General features: G+C 38.0%; 1 protein-coding gene across 4 annotated transcripts in view; it reads left to right on the forward strand.

The window, feature by feature from the left end:
• Positions 1-18,857, forward strand: part of LOC132819837 (son of sevenless homolog 1) — a 299,748-nt gene that overhangs the window by 275,202 nt on the left and 5,689 nt on the right. For 3 of the 4 annotated variants that reach the window (XM_060831696.1, XM_060831699.1, XM_060831700.1), the window contains exons 17-22: positions 507-624; positions 11,177-11,349; positions 12,605-12,721; positions 14,672-14,951; positions 17,324-17,368; positions 18,101-18,222. In XM_060831696.1, the coding sequence (XP_060687679.1) occupies positions 507-624; positions 11,177-11,349; positions 12,605-12,721; positions 14,672-14,951; positions 17,324-17,368; positions 18,101-18,222 (855 nt within the window). The remainder of the gene's footprint in view (positions 1-506; positions 625-11,176; positions 11,350-12,604; positions 12,722-14,671; positions 14,952-17,323; positions 17,369-18,100; positions 18,223-18,857) is intronic. The other variant, XM_060831698.1, reaches the window with a different exon arrangement.

An 18,857-nucleotide genomic window follows, 5' to 3' on the forward strand; every position in this document is an offset into this window, starting at 1 on the left:
GTTAATTGATTTCTTGCCTAATGTATTGTTTACAGTCACTATACTGAAGAAGCAATGAAAATGATTCAATGACTATTGCGACAATTAATTTTATTTGGCAATAAGAAATCGTAAAATGTTAATTCCATACTTTTAAACCACAATAAATTTAAGAATTGAAAGAAAAGCTTTCAAAATACAAGGGGAATGATCTTGAAGCAAAAGTGTACTTTGTGCAAAGTCAAACTAGAAAACCAAAGGACATGATATATAAATTGAAGAACCACAAATTTATTATGGTTTCGGGGATAATTTATTCATACTTGACTATTGATATGTTGATTACCCCACATTACCAAGAAAAGCAAGTCATTGTTGAAACATTGCAAAAGCAATTTAATCAAGTCCAAATTCAGAATTGATCAGGTTTGCAGTTTTGTAATTAGGAAATAAACAGCTGATTAGGCCAAATGGATTTTTACCAATGCTGCCTTTAAATGTATATTCTGCATTGCTTACATTTATAGCAAATACCAAGTCGTCAAAAGAAAATTTTAGAAGAGGCTCATGAATTGAGTGAAGATCACTATAAAAAGTATTTGGCTAAACTCAGATCCATCAACCCTCCATGTGTGCCTTTCTTTGGTAAGTTTTGATTCATTTTTTTTCCTATGGTAGCTGACATTATAGCTATTTTCATTGTCTGTCAAGCAGCAGTAACTGGTCGTCAATATGTAATGTGACTCTTGTTGCATTGATGTTCTGATTCTATTTTTTTATCCATTTATGTTCTTAAGTCATTGCTATTTCTTAGTCCCGATGTGGACAATTTACAGTAACTGGAGGGAACTTGTGTTCAGTCGATACAAGATGTCAGATAAGCAGTCTGTTAATCAACCAGCAGTGGAACAGTGACTGTTGGCAGTAACATAGATCCAGCTGTTGCCAACTTAATAAATAAAACTCCAACTTATAAATAAAACTAACGTGCAATTTCAAGTAATGTTTTTAAAGTACAGAGTGTGGATGAGAAATAAGGAGAGGCAAGAAATAAAGGGGCAAAGGATTAAGGGTGGCACAGTGACTCAATGCTGCTGCCTCACAGCACCAGGGACCTGGGTTTGATTCCAGCCTTGGGTGACTGTATAGAGCTTCCATGTTCTGTCCTGTTCTGTGTGCTCTGGTTTCCTCTCGTACTCCAAAGATGTGCAAATTATTGGATTGGCTATGCTAAATTGTCCTGTAGTGTCCAGGGCTGTGCAGTCTGAGTAGATTAGCCATGTGAGCTTATGGGGATAGGGTAGGATGCTGTTTGGAGGGTCATTGCAAACTTGATAAGCAGAAAAGTCTCTTTCCGCACTGTAGGGATTTTATAATTCTATTGTATGATTGATAACTATGAAATCCTCGAGGAAATAGAGTGGGAAAAGGGAACAGTAATTGATACTCTGGCTATGGTAATATAATGAAGAGTGGAACCAAGAAAATGCAGTTCATGTAGCTGTAGAAGTTGAGAGGTTGCAAAAGGATGGTATGGTCAACTGTGTGAAAGGCTCCTGACAGACAAGAAGGAAGAAGAGTGATAGTTTATCCTTTACTTAAGATTGTATTTACTTAAGATGTTATTTGTGATTTTAACTTAAAATGTTTTAGGACCACAATAGGGACATAAACCTTTGTAGAGGAATTCAAATATGGAGTTTTGGAAAATGGGCACAGATTTAGAAGTTAACAATGTACTCAAAGACTTTATAACAAGAAATGGAGTTAAGGGATGGAGTAGTTTATTTATTTGAGAAGGATGGGCGATGATGCCAGATTTTAAGTAGGGAGAGCACCGCTAAGAATAAAACCATAAGAAATAGGAGCAGAGTTGGTTATTTTGCCCCTTGGACGTGTTCTGCCAGTCACTAAAATCACGGCTGATCTGATATGGCTTTAATTTCGACTGTATCCACAACTCCTGGTTCTCTTGGCACTCAAAGTCTGTTATTATTCAGTGACCCAGCCTGCACTGCATTTTGGACAAGGGAATTCCTAAGGTTAAAACCCGCCAGGGAAAAAAAATCTTCCTCATCTCATCTTGAATGGGAGATCTCTTATTTTGAAATTTACTCCCTCACTGCCCTTCATGGAAATGTTTGTTGCCTCCCAGCACCAAGTTCCCTCGATCCTGTGTTTCGATTCGATCACCTTTCATTATTTTAAACTCCAGCGAGTATAGGTCCATCTTGTTCAACCTTTTTCCAGAAGATACCTTCAACTCAGGAATCAGTAAAATGACCGAACCATCATTGAACTGTTTCCAGTGCAGTTATATACTTCCTGAAGAAGACCAAACCTTCACACAGCATGGTAGAAGTGGTCTAACTGAGGTTCTGCACAGCAATAATCACCCTTTCCTACTTGTATACTCTATTTCCTTTGCAATAAAGATCAATACTCCATTTGCCCTCCCAATCACTCCCAACCTAAATGATAGCATTTTGAGAGTTGGTGCCAAAGTAAACAGAATCCTTTGTATGAAAAAGTTTTTATGCAGTCACTTAATTTATTCTTCTAGCCAAAGTACAGAAGCTCACATTTTTCCACATTGTACCATGTTTCCCTATCCACTTAATCTACCCATGTCCCTTTGTGGACTCCATGTCTTCCTCACAGCTTGCTTTTCTCCCATCTTTGTGTCATTGGTAAATTTTGCCAGCATGTACTTAGTTCCTTCATCCAAGTTATTAATGTAAATTAGAAATAGTTGATGCATCAGTACTGATTCCTGTAACACTTAACTGGTTAGAGTTTAACAACCTAAAACTGATCCACTGATACTAATTCTCAGCTTCCTGTTTAATAATCAATCCTCTATTCATGTTAATGTAACACACTCAGCACTTATGAGCTTAAAGCTTGTTCAGTAGCCTTTTATGTTTCACATAATCAAAAACCTTTTGGACATCTAACTATACTATATCCATTGGTTCCCTATTATCCATCTTGCTTGTTACTTCAAGAAACTCTAGTAAATTAATCAAGCATGGTATTCCTTTCCAAAACCACCTTGACTTTTCCTGATTGTAGTATGATTTTCTAAATGAATTAGATTCAGATAATTTCCCTATGATTGATGTTAGGCCAACTGATCAATAGTTTCTTGCTATCAATCATCACCTTTTCTTGAATAGGGACATTTGTTAAGGTGCAAAGATGGCCTTTAGTAGAGTGATGTGCTCTCACTGTCAGATGTGGAAGATTAGGGAGAGTTTCCATGTTTCTGATGATTATGTCTGCAGGAAATATCTTTGGTTGCAAATCCTATCACATCGCATAGATCGGATGGAGCAGTAATTTAGATTAGGAATTAGGAATTTGCAGGACTGTGGGGTGTGATCGATGGCAGTTATAGGAAGGGGGCAAAAACCACAGATACAGTCAGGGAGATAGGTTACCTTCAGGAAAGGTAGGAGAGGGAGGGAAGTAGTGCAGAAGTCTTCTGTGGTGATCACCATCTCATAAGTATGCTGTTGTAGAAAATGTATGACTGTCAGGGGACTGTCAGAGAAACAGCCAAGTTTCTGGTACTGTGACTGGCTCTAATATAACGAGTAGTACGCCAGGTTCCAACCAACTGATTGTGATAGGGGACTCTATAGTCAGGCACAGACAGACATTTCTGTGGCCAACAGGGAGAAATCAGAATGGTGTGTTGCCTCCTTTGTGCCAGGATCAAGGATATATTGGGGTTAGTGCACAATATTCTCCTAGGGGAGAGGGACCAGCAGGAGGTCGCTGTATACATTCAAACTAATGATATATGAAGGGAAATGGATGAGATTCTGAAAGGAGAATATAGGAAGTTGGGCAGGAATTTAAAAAGGAGGTTCTCGAGGATAGTATTATCTGTATTACACCTGATGCCACGGGTTAGCGAAGGTAGGAATAGGAGATAGAGTAGATGAATGCATGGCTGAGGCGCTGATGCAGGGAAGATGGATTCACACTTTTGAAGCATGGGAATCTCTTCTGGGACAGAAGTGACCTGTAAAAGAACGATGGATTGCACCTGAATTGGAAGGGGACTAATATACTGGCAGAGGGATTTGCTGGAGCTACTCAGGAGAATTTAAACAAGAAAATTGGAAGTGCGGGGTGAGACCCAAGGAGATAGTGAGGAAAGAGATCAGTCTGAGACTAGTACAGTTGGGAAAAGGAGCAAGTCAAACAGTCAGGGCAGTCAAGAACAAAGCAGAGGATGAGGCTGGACTGATAACTAAAGTTATCAGCACAAGGCTTAATAGGGAAGGTTGATAAACTCAGGTCATACTTAGAAAAATGGGACTGGGATATCATAGCAGTTACGGAGACATGGCTCAGGAATGGGGCAGGATTGGCAGCTTACTCTTCCAGGATATAAATACTACAGGAAGGATAGAAAGGGAGGCAAGAGAGGAGGGGAAACGGTGTTTTTGATAAGGGATGTTCTGGCAGTACTTAGGGAGAATATTCTTGCGAATACATGCAGGGAAATTATTTGTGTGGAGCGGAGAAATAAGAAAGGGATGACCACCTTATTGGGATTGTACTATACACCACACCCCCAACAGTCAGTGGGAAATTGAAAAACAAATTTGCAAGGAGATCACCATTATCTCAAAGAATAATAGGGTGGTTATGTTGGGGGATTTTAACTTTCCAGATATAGGCTAGGACTGTCACAGTGTTAAGGGTTTAGATGGAGAGGAATTTAAGTGTGTACCAGAAAATGTACTGAATCAGTATGTTGAAGTACCTACTAGAGAAGGTGCAAACCTTGACCACCTCTTAGGAACTAAAGCAGGGAAAGTGACTGAGGTGTCAGTGGGGGAGCACTTTGGGGCCAGTGACCTAATTATTTTAGTTTTAAAATAGTGATGGAAAAGAATAAACTGGATCTAAAAGTTAAAGTTGTAAGTTGAAGGAGGCCAATTTTGATAGTATTAAGCAAGAATTTTCAAAAGTTGATTGGGGGTGGAGATTTACAGGTAAATGGACAGCTGGAAAATGGGAAGCCTTCAAAAATGAGATAATGAGAATCCAGCGACAGTATGTTTCCGTTCAGGTGAAAGGAAAGGCAGTTAGATATAGGGAATGCTGAATGAATGACCAGAGAAATTAAGGGTTTGGTCAAGAGAAAGAAATTCGTCATCGTAGACTGGTTAGCAAAGTTAGATCACATCAATTACATTGAAAACTAGCCATTTGGTTACAGAACTGACTCGAAGGTGGAAGACAGAGGGTGGTGGTGAATGGTTGCTTTTCAGACTGGAGGCCTGTGACCAGTGGAGTGCCACAATGATTGGTGCTGGGTTCACTGCTATTCGTCATTTATATAAATGATTTGGATGCAAACACAGGAGGTACAGTTAGTAAGTTTGCAGCTGACACCAAAATTGGCGGTGTTGTGGACAGCAAAAACGGTTACCTCCGAGTGCAATGGGATCTTAATCAGGTGAGCCAATGGGCCGAGGAGTGGAAGATGGAGTTTAATTTTGATAAATGTGAGATGCTGCATTTTGAAAAGGCAACTCAGGCCAGGACTTGTACACTTAATGGTAAGGTCTTGGTTGCTGAACAACGATACCTTGAAGTGCAGGTTCATAGCTCCTTGTAAGAGGGATCGCAGGTAGATGGGATAGTGAAGAAGGTGTTTGGTATGCTTTCCTTTATTGATCAGAGCATTCAGTATAGGAGTTGGGAGGTCATGTTGCAACTGTATAGGACATTTGTTGGGCCACTTTTGGAATATTGTGTGCAGTTCTGGTCTCCCTCCAATAGGAAGGATGTTGTGAAACCTGAACACGTTCAGAAAAGATGAACAAGGATGTTGCCAGGGTTGGAGGGTCTGAGCTGTAGGGAGAGGCTGAAGAGAGTAGAGCTGTTTTCCTTGGAGCATCAGAGGCTGAGGGGTGACCTTACAGAAGTTTATAAAATCATGAGAGGCATGTATAGGGTAAATCGACAAGGTCATTTCCCTGGGGTGGTGGAGTCCAGAACTAGAGGGCATAAGTTTAGGGGCAGCGGGAAAATATTTAAAAGGGGATGTATGCAGTGAGCTGCCAGGGGAAGTGTTAGAGGCTCGTATACTTATAACATTTAAAAGGCACCTGCATGGGTGCATGAATATGAAGAGATTATAGGGATATGGGCCAAGCGTCAGCAATGGGACTACATTAGTTTAGGATATCTGGTCGGCATAGACAAATTGGACAGAAGAGTCTGTTTCCGTGCTGTACACCATTATGACTCTCTATGACTCTATTTGCAGTTTTGCAATTCACTGGACCTTTTACAAAATCCAATGAGTTTTTAGTGAACTTGGGTGATTTTTCAAGAGCTATCAGGAAGGGACTTCAGATGATTGATAGTTTAATGAAAATAGATTGAGGGAGCTCGAGTTCAGTCTCATCAGCACAATGAGCTTGGAGAGATCATGGGCAGAAAATGGGGTAGAATGTTGAGACAGTGTAAGTTCAGGAATAGTGTTGAGTGCTTGGGTCACACGCTTTCCCTTCTCCTGAGGCAATAGTGGCCACGACAGAGGGAAGTCACTAATAGGCCCTGGGCCCACCGGATTCATGCTATTAATTGGCCAAGTGCAGCGGGACTCAAAGCACTCTTTAACTTCAGAAAACACTTAAGTTGCAAGTACTCAAGTGATAGATAAATCTCCCTGAAAATGAACTCCAAATCTCGAAGGAGTAACTCCAACAACAATGGTTGGTTTTCTCCTGCATTTACAAACTCTTGGGGGTGGAGCAAGGTTGCCAAGCTGGTGGTGGAGGAAGCAAAGTTGATGCGACTAGAGTCATCAAATCTGTGGAGGGGAAATGAGAGATTACCACTCAGCCCATCACAGTGGATGAGAAGTGAGAGTAGGATGGAGTAATTAGAGTTGCTGTTCATCATGCCATATGCCCTGAGGATCCCTTTAGGGGATTCCAAGAGAGGCACAGAGGCAGCTGTAGGCTTATTTAACTGAGTCAAACCTGGGACAGTAGCTCAAGAATAAAAAAAGGTGGACTGAGTGTTGGGTTAAACATTCAGCAAGTCATTGTACTTGAGAGGGATGAACTGAAGAGTTTAGTCTAGATTGTTTAAAGGGAAGTCTTTATTTTTTGAAAAAGTTGAAACAGATTGGATCCAAAGAGGGCAACCAAAATGAGTGTGTGCATGGATCCGTTATTTGGGTTGGTTATATAAAAATAGGATCTGTTTTTAAAAAGAAAAGAACATGGCTCTGGTTTTCTCCCACAGTCCAAAAATGTGCAGGTTAGGTGAATTGGCCATGCTAAATTGCCCGTAGTGTTAGGTGAAGGGGTAAATGTAGGGGAATGGGTCTGGGTGGGTTGCGCTTCGGCAGGTTGGTGTGGACTTGCTGCTTCGAAGGGCCTGTTTCCACACTGTATCTAATCTAATCTTAAAAAAATGGATACAGGATCATAGGGAGGTGTTTGGTTTAGTGTAACAATGGGAAAGATATGGAGTCAGCTTAGTTTGGAGACATGTCTAAGCAAGTAGAGTGTAGAAGCTTTGAAAATTGGGAATTGGAGGGAACAATGTGCCTAAAGTGCAAAGAACTACTTTCAGGGTCAGAAAATTGGCGGCAAAGCTGGCAGATGTAACACATGTACCTTGACCCAGTGAATTTCTGACCAGGAACTGAACTGAAGCTGAAGAATTTGGAAAATGTAATAACTGGTTGAATCCTGCAGAGGTCTAATCAGCGTTCCACTGTTCACATCACCTGCTGACTGAATGGATGCTAAGTGTTATGTGAAATATGCTGATAACACCAAGCTGCATATTGCAGTGTTTAATTTGAGAGGCATTGAAAGCTTGCAATGGATATGGAACAATTTAAATTCACAGACTAGGGAAAGATGTATTAATTTAGTTACAAATGTGTAGTAATACAATGTAAAAACATGAAACACACTAAGTCAAGTATGAAGTCCCAAAACTGGAGGAAAGATTCAAATTGTGGGATTGACCATTTATGGAAAGTATTCAATTAATTATGAAGCATTTTTGTAAATGGGATGTGATTGTAAACCTTTCATGCTAATTACTTCAGCCTTGCATTGATCATTAGCTACGTCATATTCCGCTTACTTTGTATTTGGTATTCATGTGTTCAAATGGATACGGAGTTTTAGAGCCTTTAGAAATAATTTGGTTATGGATCTTGGTAATTATTCAGTTCAACCATGGGGAACAAAAACAAAAGTGGGAATAGGATCATAGCATCCCTGCAGTGTTGAAACAGGCCCTTCGGCCCAAGAAGTCCACATCGCCCTTCGAGAGTAACCCACCCAGACCCATTTCCCAAACCTATTATCCTATATTTACCCCTAATTAATGCACCTAACCTACACATCCCTGAATGCTATGGACAATTTACCATGGCCAGTCCACCGAACCTGCACATGTTTGGATTCTGGGAGGAAACTGGAGCACCTGGAGGAAACCCATGCAGACATGAGAATGTGCAAACTCCTCACAGTAAAAAATGAGGTCTGCAGATGCTGGAGACCACAGCTGCAAATGTGTTGCTGGGCAAAGCACAGCAGGCCAGGCAGCATCTCAGGAATAGAGAATTCGACGTTTCGAGCATAAGCCCTTCATCAGGAAGCTCCTCACAGGCAGTCACCCGAGGATGGAATCAAACCTGGGTCCCTGACGCTGTGCGATAGCAGTGCTAACCACTGAGCCACCAATGCTGCATACAATAGTTAGGATGTTGTCTTACCACTGCCCTGTACAGTTGCAACAAGACATCTCTGCACGTTCACTTGAATCGTATTGCTAAGAAGGCTATTTTCCTCCTTCACCATTTGTTGCTCCTGAATTCTTGCCATCAGCAACTTGTATACAATGTCCTTCCTTTTCTGACTCTATCACCATTCAGGTAATATCTGTCTGCCTGCTTTTGTTACCAAAGTAGATACCCACAATTATTCACATTAAACTATGTCAACATTTGCCCACTTAATTTTTGCAAATCACATTGATGCTTCTCTGCCTTCTCCTCACAATATACCCCTCCCACCCAATTTTGTATCATGCAGGATATACTCAGAAGTGGCATCCTTAGTTGGGGGAGAAAACGTTCAGATGTTGTCAATTATTTTTCATTCGGACTCTTATCTTTATTTGTTCCTGGTGAGGAATAGGACTGAAGCCCTGGTGATGTGTTCAGAAATAATTTCTTCTGATGATTATAACTGGATGTGGAAGTAAAATTTGCAGTATATTCCGTCAGAAGTTTAAATATTTGAGGAATTCATGGTGCATCATAAAAGTGCATAATTTAAGGCAGGTTCAAATCTGTTGGGCCTTTCCTTATTTAATACTTTGATTGAGTAATGAAACTGAACCCATATGTTCAGTTAAAGATTTTGTTTAATGGTTTATGGGAATGAAGGCCATATAATTGTAATCAAACTTTTACTAATTCTTGCTTGCAGAATCGATAAGCTGAGCACTTCAATTGTAATGTATAATTTGCAAAACATTGTCATTATTGTGATTCAATAAGTTTCCTCTTTAACATCAAATTTTATGATTAGAAAATATTTCTATTAATATTTCCTGCTGTATTTGATTTTTCAAACCCAGTCATTTCTATAAAATAGATATGTTTTATATTTAATTGGAACAATAATGAGGGTAGGATGTCAACTAACAGATCTTCGGGTAAAAAATGAGGTCTGCAGATGCTGGAGATCACAGTTGAAAATGTGTTGCTGGTTAAAGCACAGCAGGTCAGGCAGCATCCAAGGAATAGGAAATTCGACGTTTCGGGCATAAGCCCTTCATCAGGAATGAGGAGAGGGTGCCAGGCAGGTTAAGATAAAAGGTAGGGAGGAGGGACTTGGGGGAGGGGCGATGGAGATGTGACAGGTGGAAGGAGGTCAAGGTGAGGGTGATAGGCCGGAGTGGGGGTGGGGGCGGAGAGGTTAGGAAGAAGATTGCAGGTTAGGAGGGCGGTGCTGAGTTGAGGGAACCGACTGAGACAAGGTGGGGGGAGGGGAAATGAGGAAACTGGAGAAATCGGTCTCAGTCGGTTCCCTCAACTCAGCACCGCCCTCCTAACCTGCAATCTTCTTCCTAACCTCTCCGCCCCCACCCCACTCCGGCCTATCACCCTCACCTTGACCTCCTTCCACCTGTCACATCTCCATCGCCCCTCCTCCCTATCTTTTATCTTAACCTGCCTGGCACCCTCTCCTCATTCCTGATGAAGGGCTTATGCCCGAAACGTCGAATTTCCTATTCCTTGGATGCTGCCTGACCTGCTGTGCTTTTACCAGCAACTCATTTTCAACTGTCAACTAACAGATAATAACCATGATGATGGAATAGGGGAAACTGCCTGTATCTTATGCATCAACAAAATATTGATCCTTTGAAAATTGAATTATTTATACATTTTCTCATGTTACATGCATTTCATTTGATCTGAATATTGAATTTTATGTTAAAAGGGAAACCAGTAAATATGAAATAAATTTAAACTGATTTAAAAGTGAGATGTTTGGCAATATCTTGATGATACAAGATACAAGAAAATTTGCTTGAGGAATGGTGACAGTGCAGAATAGGGTTGGAGGCATAGTTTTGCAAGACTGTTAAATTTCCAGTATCAATTGTACTATTGTGTGCCAGTGCCAGGTGGAGACACTGTTTTCCTGGAGGGTACAAGTGAAAATCATATTCAGTACTTGCAACTCATTCAGTTTAAGAGAGCTCTGGAAAGCACATTATGGTGATGTAATGATGCAGAGAAAGCAAGGAGAAAAATATTTTGTACAAAGAGGTCTGTATCGTCAGGGAAACATTTTTTTAAAAAGCTTTTTAAAAGCATAGTTTTGTTCTTGTGACAGCAGGAAAGGTCACATGAAAGTAAGCTGTCCACACTTCTTGCAAGGGCAGATTGGGGGAGTAGTTTCAGTTTAAAGCTGATGTGTAATATTGGGGTTTTAGATTGTCAGTATAGAACATGTTTGCCCACACATGCACCTTGAGGAAAATGAGGAAATTGCGAATATTGGCTTTGTGGATAATTGAGAACTTTATGTAGTTTGCAAATATTGTTTGAATCTTAAAATGATCAGTCAGCCTGAAATTAACGCATTAATTTTGTATTTAAATAAACTGATAGGAATATATTTGACGAACATTCTGAAGACTGAGGAAGGTAACCCTGATTTCTTGAAAAGACATGGTAAAGAGTTGATAAATTTCAGTAAGAGAAGAAAAGTGGCAGAAATAACAGGAGAGATCCAGCAATACCAAAACCAGCCATATTGCTTACGAGTAGAACAAGACATTAAGGTGAGTACCACAATTGGAAGAACGATGGCAAGAGAGGAAAATGCACAGGTGTATTGCTGTGCATCAAAAGTTGCAGAAATTATTCATTCTGATTAATGTTTGAGTTTTTTTTAAAAATCTACATTCTTTTGTATGTTAAACCATTGCAACATGTTCCCTACCATTTTATATATATATATGTAAGCTGCACTTGATGTTTGAGCTGTTCCTGGTAACTCAGCAGTAGGTGCATTAAGTGCAGAGAAATGAATTCTTACAAATGCTATTTCTTTTTGCACCTTCCAAAATAATACTTTGTTCACCATTTTACAGAGCTTCACTTAATAGTTCAGCCAAATATTCAACTTAGGCACAAAGAAATTTTTTGTGATTGTGAAATGTATAGCTTGCAACTATCCAGAAAACATTGTGTAAAATTTGGAATGATTTGATCTTTGTCCCTAAGATTGGATACTCCAGACATAGCAGCCAGGAAAAATTGGTGAATCTTTTCAGGCTAAGGAGCTTGTACTTGCCTGTTGGATATTTCACTTTATAAACAAAAGACTGCATAATTCCAACTATTAACCAGTTATTTTCATCGTAATTCCAGCACTTCAAATGCCTGTCTTGCACCAAAATAAAATACTTTTAATATCTTCCCATACATAAATTTTACATCAGTGATTTTGTTTCACTGCAAAAAAGGAAGAAATTATAGCTTTCTGAAATTCTGTGTAGGTGAGATTACTGTGTTTCAGTCATTCATAAATTCCAAAGTCAGATATTTAAGAGTAATTTTTGTTAAAAGTATTAAAAGTGTTAAAAGTGGCACAGTGATTAGCACTGCTGCCTCACAGCGCCAGAGACCCAGGATCAATTCCCACCTCAGGCAACTGTCTGTGTGGAGTTTGCACATTCTCCCCGTGTCTGCGTGGGTTTCCTCCGGGTGCTCCGGTTTCCTCCCACAATCCAAAATGTGCAGGTTAGGTGAATTGGCCATGCTAAATTGCCCGTAGTGTTAGGTGAAGGGGAAATGTTGGGGAATGGGTCAGTGTGGACTTGTTGGGCCGAAGGGCCAGTTTCCACACTAAGTAATCTAAAAATAACTGAAGAGGATCTGTTCTATTTTCCCTTGAAATTCTCCTTCTCTGTCCTCAACATTTCATGACCCAATCATCTCCTTTATCTGAATGACATATGCTATAAGCTGCTTTTAGCATTTCTTTGGCACAAATTTCTGTTTACCAATGAATGTTTCTGTTTAATTTTACAGAAGTTTTTTGAAAATTTAAATCCAATGGGAAATACTTTGGAGAAAGAATTTACAGATTATTTGTTCAATAAATCTTTGGAAATAGAACCTCGTAATGCCAGATCTTTACCTAGATTTGTAAGTATTTGTTTTAATCATTTATTATTAGTGAGTAACGTTTTCCTCTTACACTTATGTTGGACAACTTATTGGCTATTTTCCATATAGGAGTAAACTACCAAGACAGTGTCCATTTCAGGCTTAGCCATTGTCACACTACTCAATTGATCTACACATTATTTGCGAACTGCCAGCTTTGCAAGTTATTTTCTTACTAAACAGGAGGAAATGTCATAAGCTTTTAGTTTTAAAGTTTGAGCTTTTATTTTTTTGTTGCTGTTTTGATGATTTATCCACTTTAGATTTGTTCTTGAATTCACTGGATTCCATGTTCGCAGATCTATATATCTGCGCAAAGTGCACACAGTTTTTCCTGTACACTGTTTAGATGTGTAACCCCTGCTAAACGTGCAAAGGTATATCCAAGTGCAACATTCATATTTAGATGGTTCTGTAGGAAAGGAGTTGTTTCACTTGATTTTCCATGTAATGAAGATTAGGTTTGTATTAGTCCAAAACATCAGCACTGATTCTGGTATATACTGCCTTGTTGCAACTTCACAGGTTACACTTGTACAATGACTTTCATCTGAAGCTGTAAACTCAGCAGAACAAAAATTCTTAATATCATCTGACAGTGGAGCAGAAAGCATTATGGCATCAGGGATATCATCATTTTGCAATCTCTTTAAGAATATTTTACAGATACTTGTATAGCTTATGCCAAGCACAGGTAGCATTGACGTGAGAAAGCTTTAACTTTGGTAAGCAACATTTAGTGTCACTGCTGCTCTGGTATGTGCTGATTGTCTGTCCTACTAAATTGACTCTAATAAAATAGTTTCATCTCTGTAGCTGTATTGAGAGGTTTCCTCTGAAATGGTTGAACGGGTACCTTCTCAAAGTACCAGGCTATGAGCAGAGAATGCTAGTGCTTGCAATCTAAAAGTCAAAATAATAGATTATTACCCATTCTCCTTCAGGGAAGAAATACAATAAGTGGGTGAGGAAAATCAACAAAGATTGAACTACTTTCAGACAAGTACAAAACTTCACCTGCAGTGGAAATGTGCTATTTTGATTCAAGATACTGGTAGTTTTAGGTTTTGCTATCAGGATGGCAGTTAGTTGAAGATGAAATTAAATTGTAAGTTCTGTTGATTTACCTAAGTTTCTCTTTATGGCTTGAGGTAGTATTTCAATTTATTTGAAATATTTAAGATTTTGCTTGGAAAAGCTTAAAAAACAGATCTAAGTGAATAATGTAAATAAGTGAAAAAAAAACTCTCCTGGCTCAGCATTAGATTGTTTAGTTATCATCCATGAGGGGTATGATCAGTTGCTGTGAAGAGTTCTGTTGACCCAGCCTCCTTCATTTACTGATTTTTGTTTTTAAATTGAGCTGAATGCTAAGCCTGCCTAAAGAATTTGAAAATGTTAGCTGGTTCAAGTTCACATAAAACATTAATATGAAGCCAAACTTAAATTCTTTTAGTTTTAGTAATTGATGTGGCTATGTAATAGGCTGAGATTTAATTCAGTTTCTATAAGTACACTTTTACGCGAGTCATGATCATTGAGAGATATAGTTCATATAATGTGAACCTTTTCCACGTATTTGCATCTTTTACTATTTTGTTTTCGAGTAAACTCTAAAGTATAGATTGCAAAATACTTCTCACGATGCAGTGTTGAATGATTTTATTGCACAGATCTATTTTTCAAAATGTTATATATGTGTTTAAATGTTCCTTTCATAGCTAATAAAACCTTATTATAATGGACTTCGAATGCATATTAACTTCTTGTTATGTTAATACCTTAATTTACAATATTTCAACATTACTCAGAATTTGCCTTATATATTTACCATTTAGGGATAATCTTTGATTATATAATTTGTTATTCACTGGGAATGTGACTTAAATGACTTACATCTAATTGACCTTTCATATTGAATCTTTATAGGCAAAGAAATATAATTACCCACTGAAATCTCCTGGTGTCCGACCATCTAACCCTAGACATCCAGTGTCAGGCACATTGCGTGGGCATCCTACACCACTACAGCAGGAACCACGGAAAATCAGTTACAGCCGCATTACAGAGAATGAGAACGAAAGTATAGCATCAGCACCAAATTCCCCACGCACCCCTCTGACGCCACCACCTGCTTCTGCTGCATCCAGCTCGACAGATGTCTGTAGTGTGTTTGGGGATTCTGATCCAGCTAGTCCGTTCTATTCAAGTATGTCAGTTAATTTCAATAACTGCTTGGTAACAAAATTAATGTTTTGGAAGTGGTTTCTATTTGTCAAGTAAATGCAAATTTGACTGTTTTATGTTACATTGAAGTCTGTATGTTTGATTTGCATATTTACTGTAAAACTGAAATCGAGAGTAAATTTTGAGACCACATTTAAGATGCATTTATCAGGAAAAATTAACAGCATTTTAAGAGATTTAAAGTATCCAAAAGATTTACTTTACTTGACAGAAGCAGAGGAAATGTTTTGAAGTGTTAGAAATTGATTTCTCACTCGATATGTTGGTAATTCAATAAGGAAGGAAGTGTTACATGACTTGATGTGAGGATGAAGTTTGGCAGATATGCACACAGCAGTTATGGACCATCAAAATCTAAATAACCAAAGTAGAAATTATTTTGAAAACTCAACCATTTGGCAGCATCTTTGGAGAGAAAGCAGAGTTAAAGTTACAGGTCCAGTGACCTTTCTTCAGAACCTTTTTATATTTTAAAGACAGGTCATTGGACCTGAAGCATTAATACTATTTTCTCTGCACAGATGCTGCCAGACCTGCTGAGTTTTCTTAGCTTTTGATTGATTTCCAGCATCTGCAGTTCTTTTTTTTTTTAATCAACATGTAATCACCATCAGTATAAAAACAGGAAGGCTAAGTAAAATCAAAATATGGTCCAGATCAGTTTACTGGAAAGTAGCAAATTTTAGTAATAAAGAGACTTTGCATATGAATTGGATATGAATTATATGTAGATGATGGGTATTAATTGGAATTTCACTTCTAAATATACAAAGATTTACATGTTGAAACTCTTGTAGGATTGAGCTAGGATGCATATGCTTTTAATGTTTTATTTTCAAATGCATGTAAGATTCAATAAAGATTGACATCAGCATTCTGGAGTAGAATATTTGGCTAAATTGAATGGAAACAAGATATAGACAGTAGATCTGTATACATCTACAGAAAGAGCAAGAGTACTAATCAAGCTATTTAAGTGAGTGAAAAAGTGAAGTTTTGTAATTTAGCAAGTAAAAAAAAATGTATTGAAGACTCATTTTTACTAGGATTCATTTAAAACCTGTCCAAGCTGATTGTGAGAGAGTTTTTTTTTTGAAGACCAGTTTTGTGACATATGATCAAGGAGAAAGCATGGGCTTTCACATTCAAATAATATTTCATTTATTTTTGCCATTAAATCACACCTTTGGGAGGTGCCAAAGATATACCAATATTGTGTAATATCGGAGCATCTTTCCTGCAATCCACAGGGCAATTGCTATTGTCATTTCAAAGGCCACTAAAGTTGTCTGACTGCAAACTTGCCTCAAAAGAGCTAAACATAAAATGGCATTAACAAATATATCCATCTAGCATCCACTGCTATGATGACAAATATCATTGGGTACTCAATTTCAATTAAGATGAACTTATCAAGTATAAAGTCCTTTTGTTTTTGAGAAGTGGGCAAGTCAACCAGATATAAATTCTTGGTTGTACATCATCTAACTGTTTGAAGTAAACTAATTTAGCTTCTTTCTCTACTCCTCCCTGAGATACCTGCAGTGAAATGCAAGCACCTGTTTCTCAGCCTTGTGCCTGGAAGAGAGAAGTACTTTCTTAGATGGTTGCTTATATTTTAGGAGATGATACTCAAATTTTCTTCAGATTATTGCTTGGAAATAATCGGAAAACATGCTTCACCTTGGAACTCCTGTCATTTCTTGGCTAAAAATTTAAGAAAGTCAACACAAGTAGTTATTTCATTTGTCAATAAATGTTTTCATTTTGTTGAAAAGTGGCATGTACCTACATATTGTAGGAGCAACAGATATCATGACTACTAATGAAATAAAAGCTTAATTTACTGGAACGTAACTTTAATGAACATTATGTAGTTTTGAATTTGACTTGTCAAATACTTTATGCCATTTCTTCCATTTTCTATGTTAATACAGGTGGCTGGGAGAAACCTTGTGGGTTTTATTTTGTAAATTAGTTAGTTATCTGGTAGCCTAATCAAAAGGAAAGGCAATTGGTATGCCCATCAATGGTCAAATCCATTTAACATATTGGTGATTATAGATCACTTTATTTGTGTTTGTCTGTTTGTTATTGATTTGATTTTGATTTATTGCTATCATTCCTAAGGAATTTTTGCATTACCTTCATTTTGTAGTCCGAAAGTGTAACCGGATTAAAAATCAAATATCTCCAAATTGTTGGTGTACTATCAGTGGCAAATTTAAATAGCTAACAACCTCAAGAAGCTTATAGCTAACATATGCAAATTGTAAAAGTGGATAAATCTGCTGGGCTTGTGCCATCCTTAGTTTTTTCTATTTTCTTCCACAGGCAGTGATACCATATTTGCCCCAGTTACACTGGCCCATGGTGCAAGTTAGTATTGGGCTTTAATGTTGCATATTTAATACGCAGCATGGCTTTTTGAAGCTGACCATACACTTTTTTATGCTAAAAAGCAGCTTTGTTTTAACATGGATGACAGCATGCATGCTAGAACATTGAATATGTTCGCTTTCCTTCATGCTGATAATTCCATTTGCATCTGGATTTTCTGAAGTTTTTATATTCAAAAGTTTAAAATGAATAGCATTACAATCAAATATTATTCAGGCAGTTTACATTTGGTAAACATTTTTGTACAGTTGGATTTTTAATTTCCCATCTAATTTTAAGCAATAATGCTTTATTGTATGTAACTTGCAAGTTATACGTTTTAGCATTTAGGTTTCAGGTTATAATAACTCTAATATTTTCATGAGAACACACTAGAGGAGGTTCTTAAATTGCTGTGCCCCAGAACTCAGAGCTTCTACTAATGCTTTTAAAACTTTTTTGAGATTTTAGTCAATACTGTAAGTTAACCTTCAACTTGCATGTTTATTATTGCTTTTCCTTTTCTAGTTTTCTACAAAATTCAAAATGCAGGTTGCCCTAGTTTAATGCATGTACTAGAATATGAATGCAGCGCTATTCACTTGATGGTAAATATTCAAGGCAGCCTTGGAACTTGCTAATAAACTTAATTTGCAACTTAATCTTTAGTATCATATGAATAGTTTTTAATGCATCCTATTGTTAGCAAAACTAAAGAATCCTTTCTCACAGGGCCAGCATCAATTTCTTCAATAACGAGCTACAGTAGAAGTGTTGATGAAGCTCACATCCCTCCTCCTGTTCCACCACGTAGGCGACCTGAATCTGCCCCAACAGAATCTTCTCCGTCCAAGGTAAGCCAATTAAAATATAACGACAATATAATTTATCCCATAATGTGACGTGTTGCTTAGTATGTCTAATGCAGAAAAATCAGCTTTCGTTGGCCATTTGAAATCACCAGTAAAACAATAGGAGTCTAATGATTTTACTATAAAGTAGTATCTTCTGAAATTGTCATTCAATTTGAGTTCTACCACATTGACCCCTTGACTCCAGACATTGATCCAGAGATGTGCTACAATATTGAGGCATCTTTTGACTGAGTATGGCACCAACCAATATTTAGATTGATTTCAAGGGTCAGGAGCAGTCCAAATGAAAGTGCTTTAGTGACTGTAATTGTACCCGTTAGACAAAACAAAGATGGTGTGGTTATCAGCAAAACACCTTGGTATTGTTTCAGAGGTCTACTGGAGTTCTGACCATATGTTGTTGCTTTATTAGCCATATGGTCAGGATTGGGCTAGAGATTCCAATTTTGCTCTCTATTCACTGTTCAGAATAATGAAACAACTACAGAAACATTTTGACAACATCCAAGCTTAGACTGTCAAATGCCAATACTACTTGTACCATCTCAAGAGAGAACTCAGTTACCTTCCCTTGACTAATTTGACTCCATTCTTGACTCCATTATTTTGTATTC

This window comes from Hemiscyllium ocellatum, chromosome 10, assembly GCF_020745735.1.
Source record: "Hemiscyllium ocellatum isolate sHemOce1 chromosome 10, sHemOce1.pat.X.cur, whole genome shotgun sequence".
Classification (NCBI taxonomy): Eukaryota; Metazoa; Chordata; class Chondrichthyes; order Orectolobiformes; family Hemiscylliidae; genus Hemiscyllium; species Hemiscyllium ocellatum.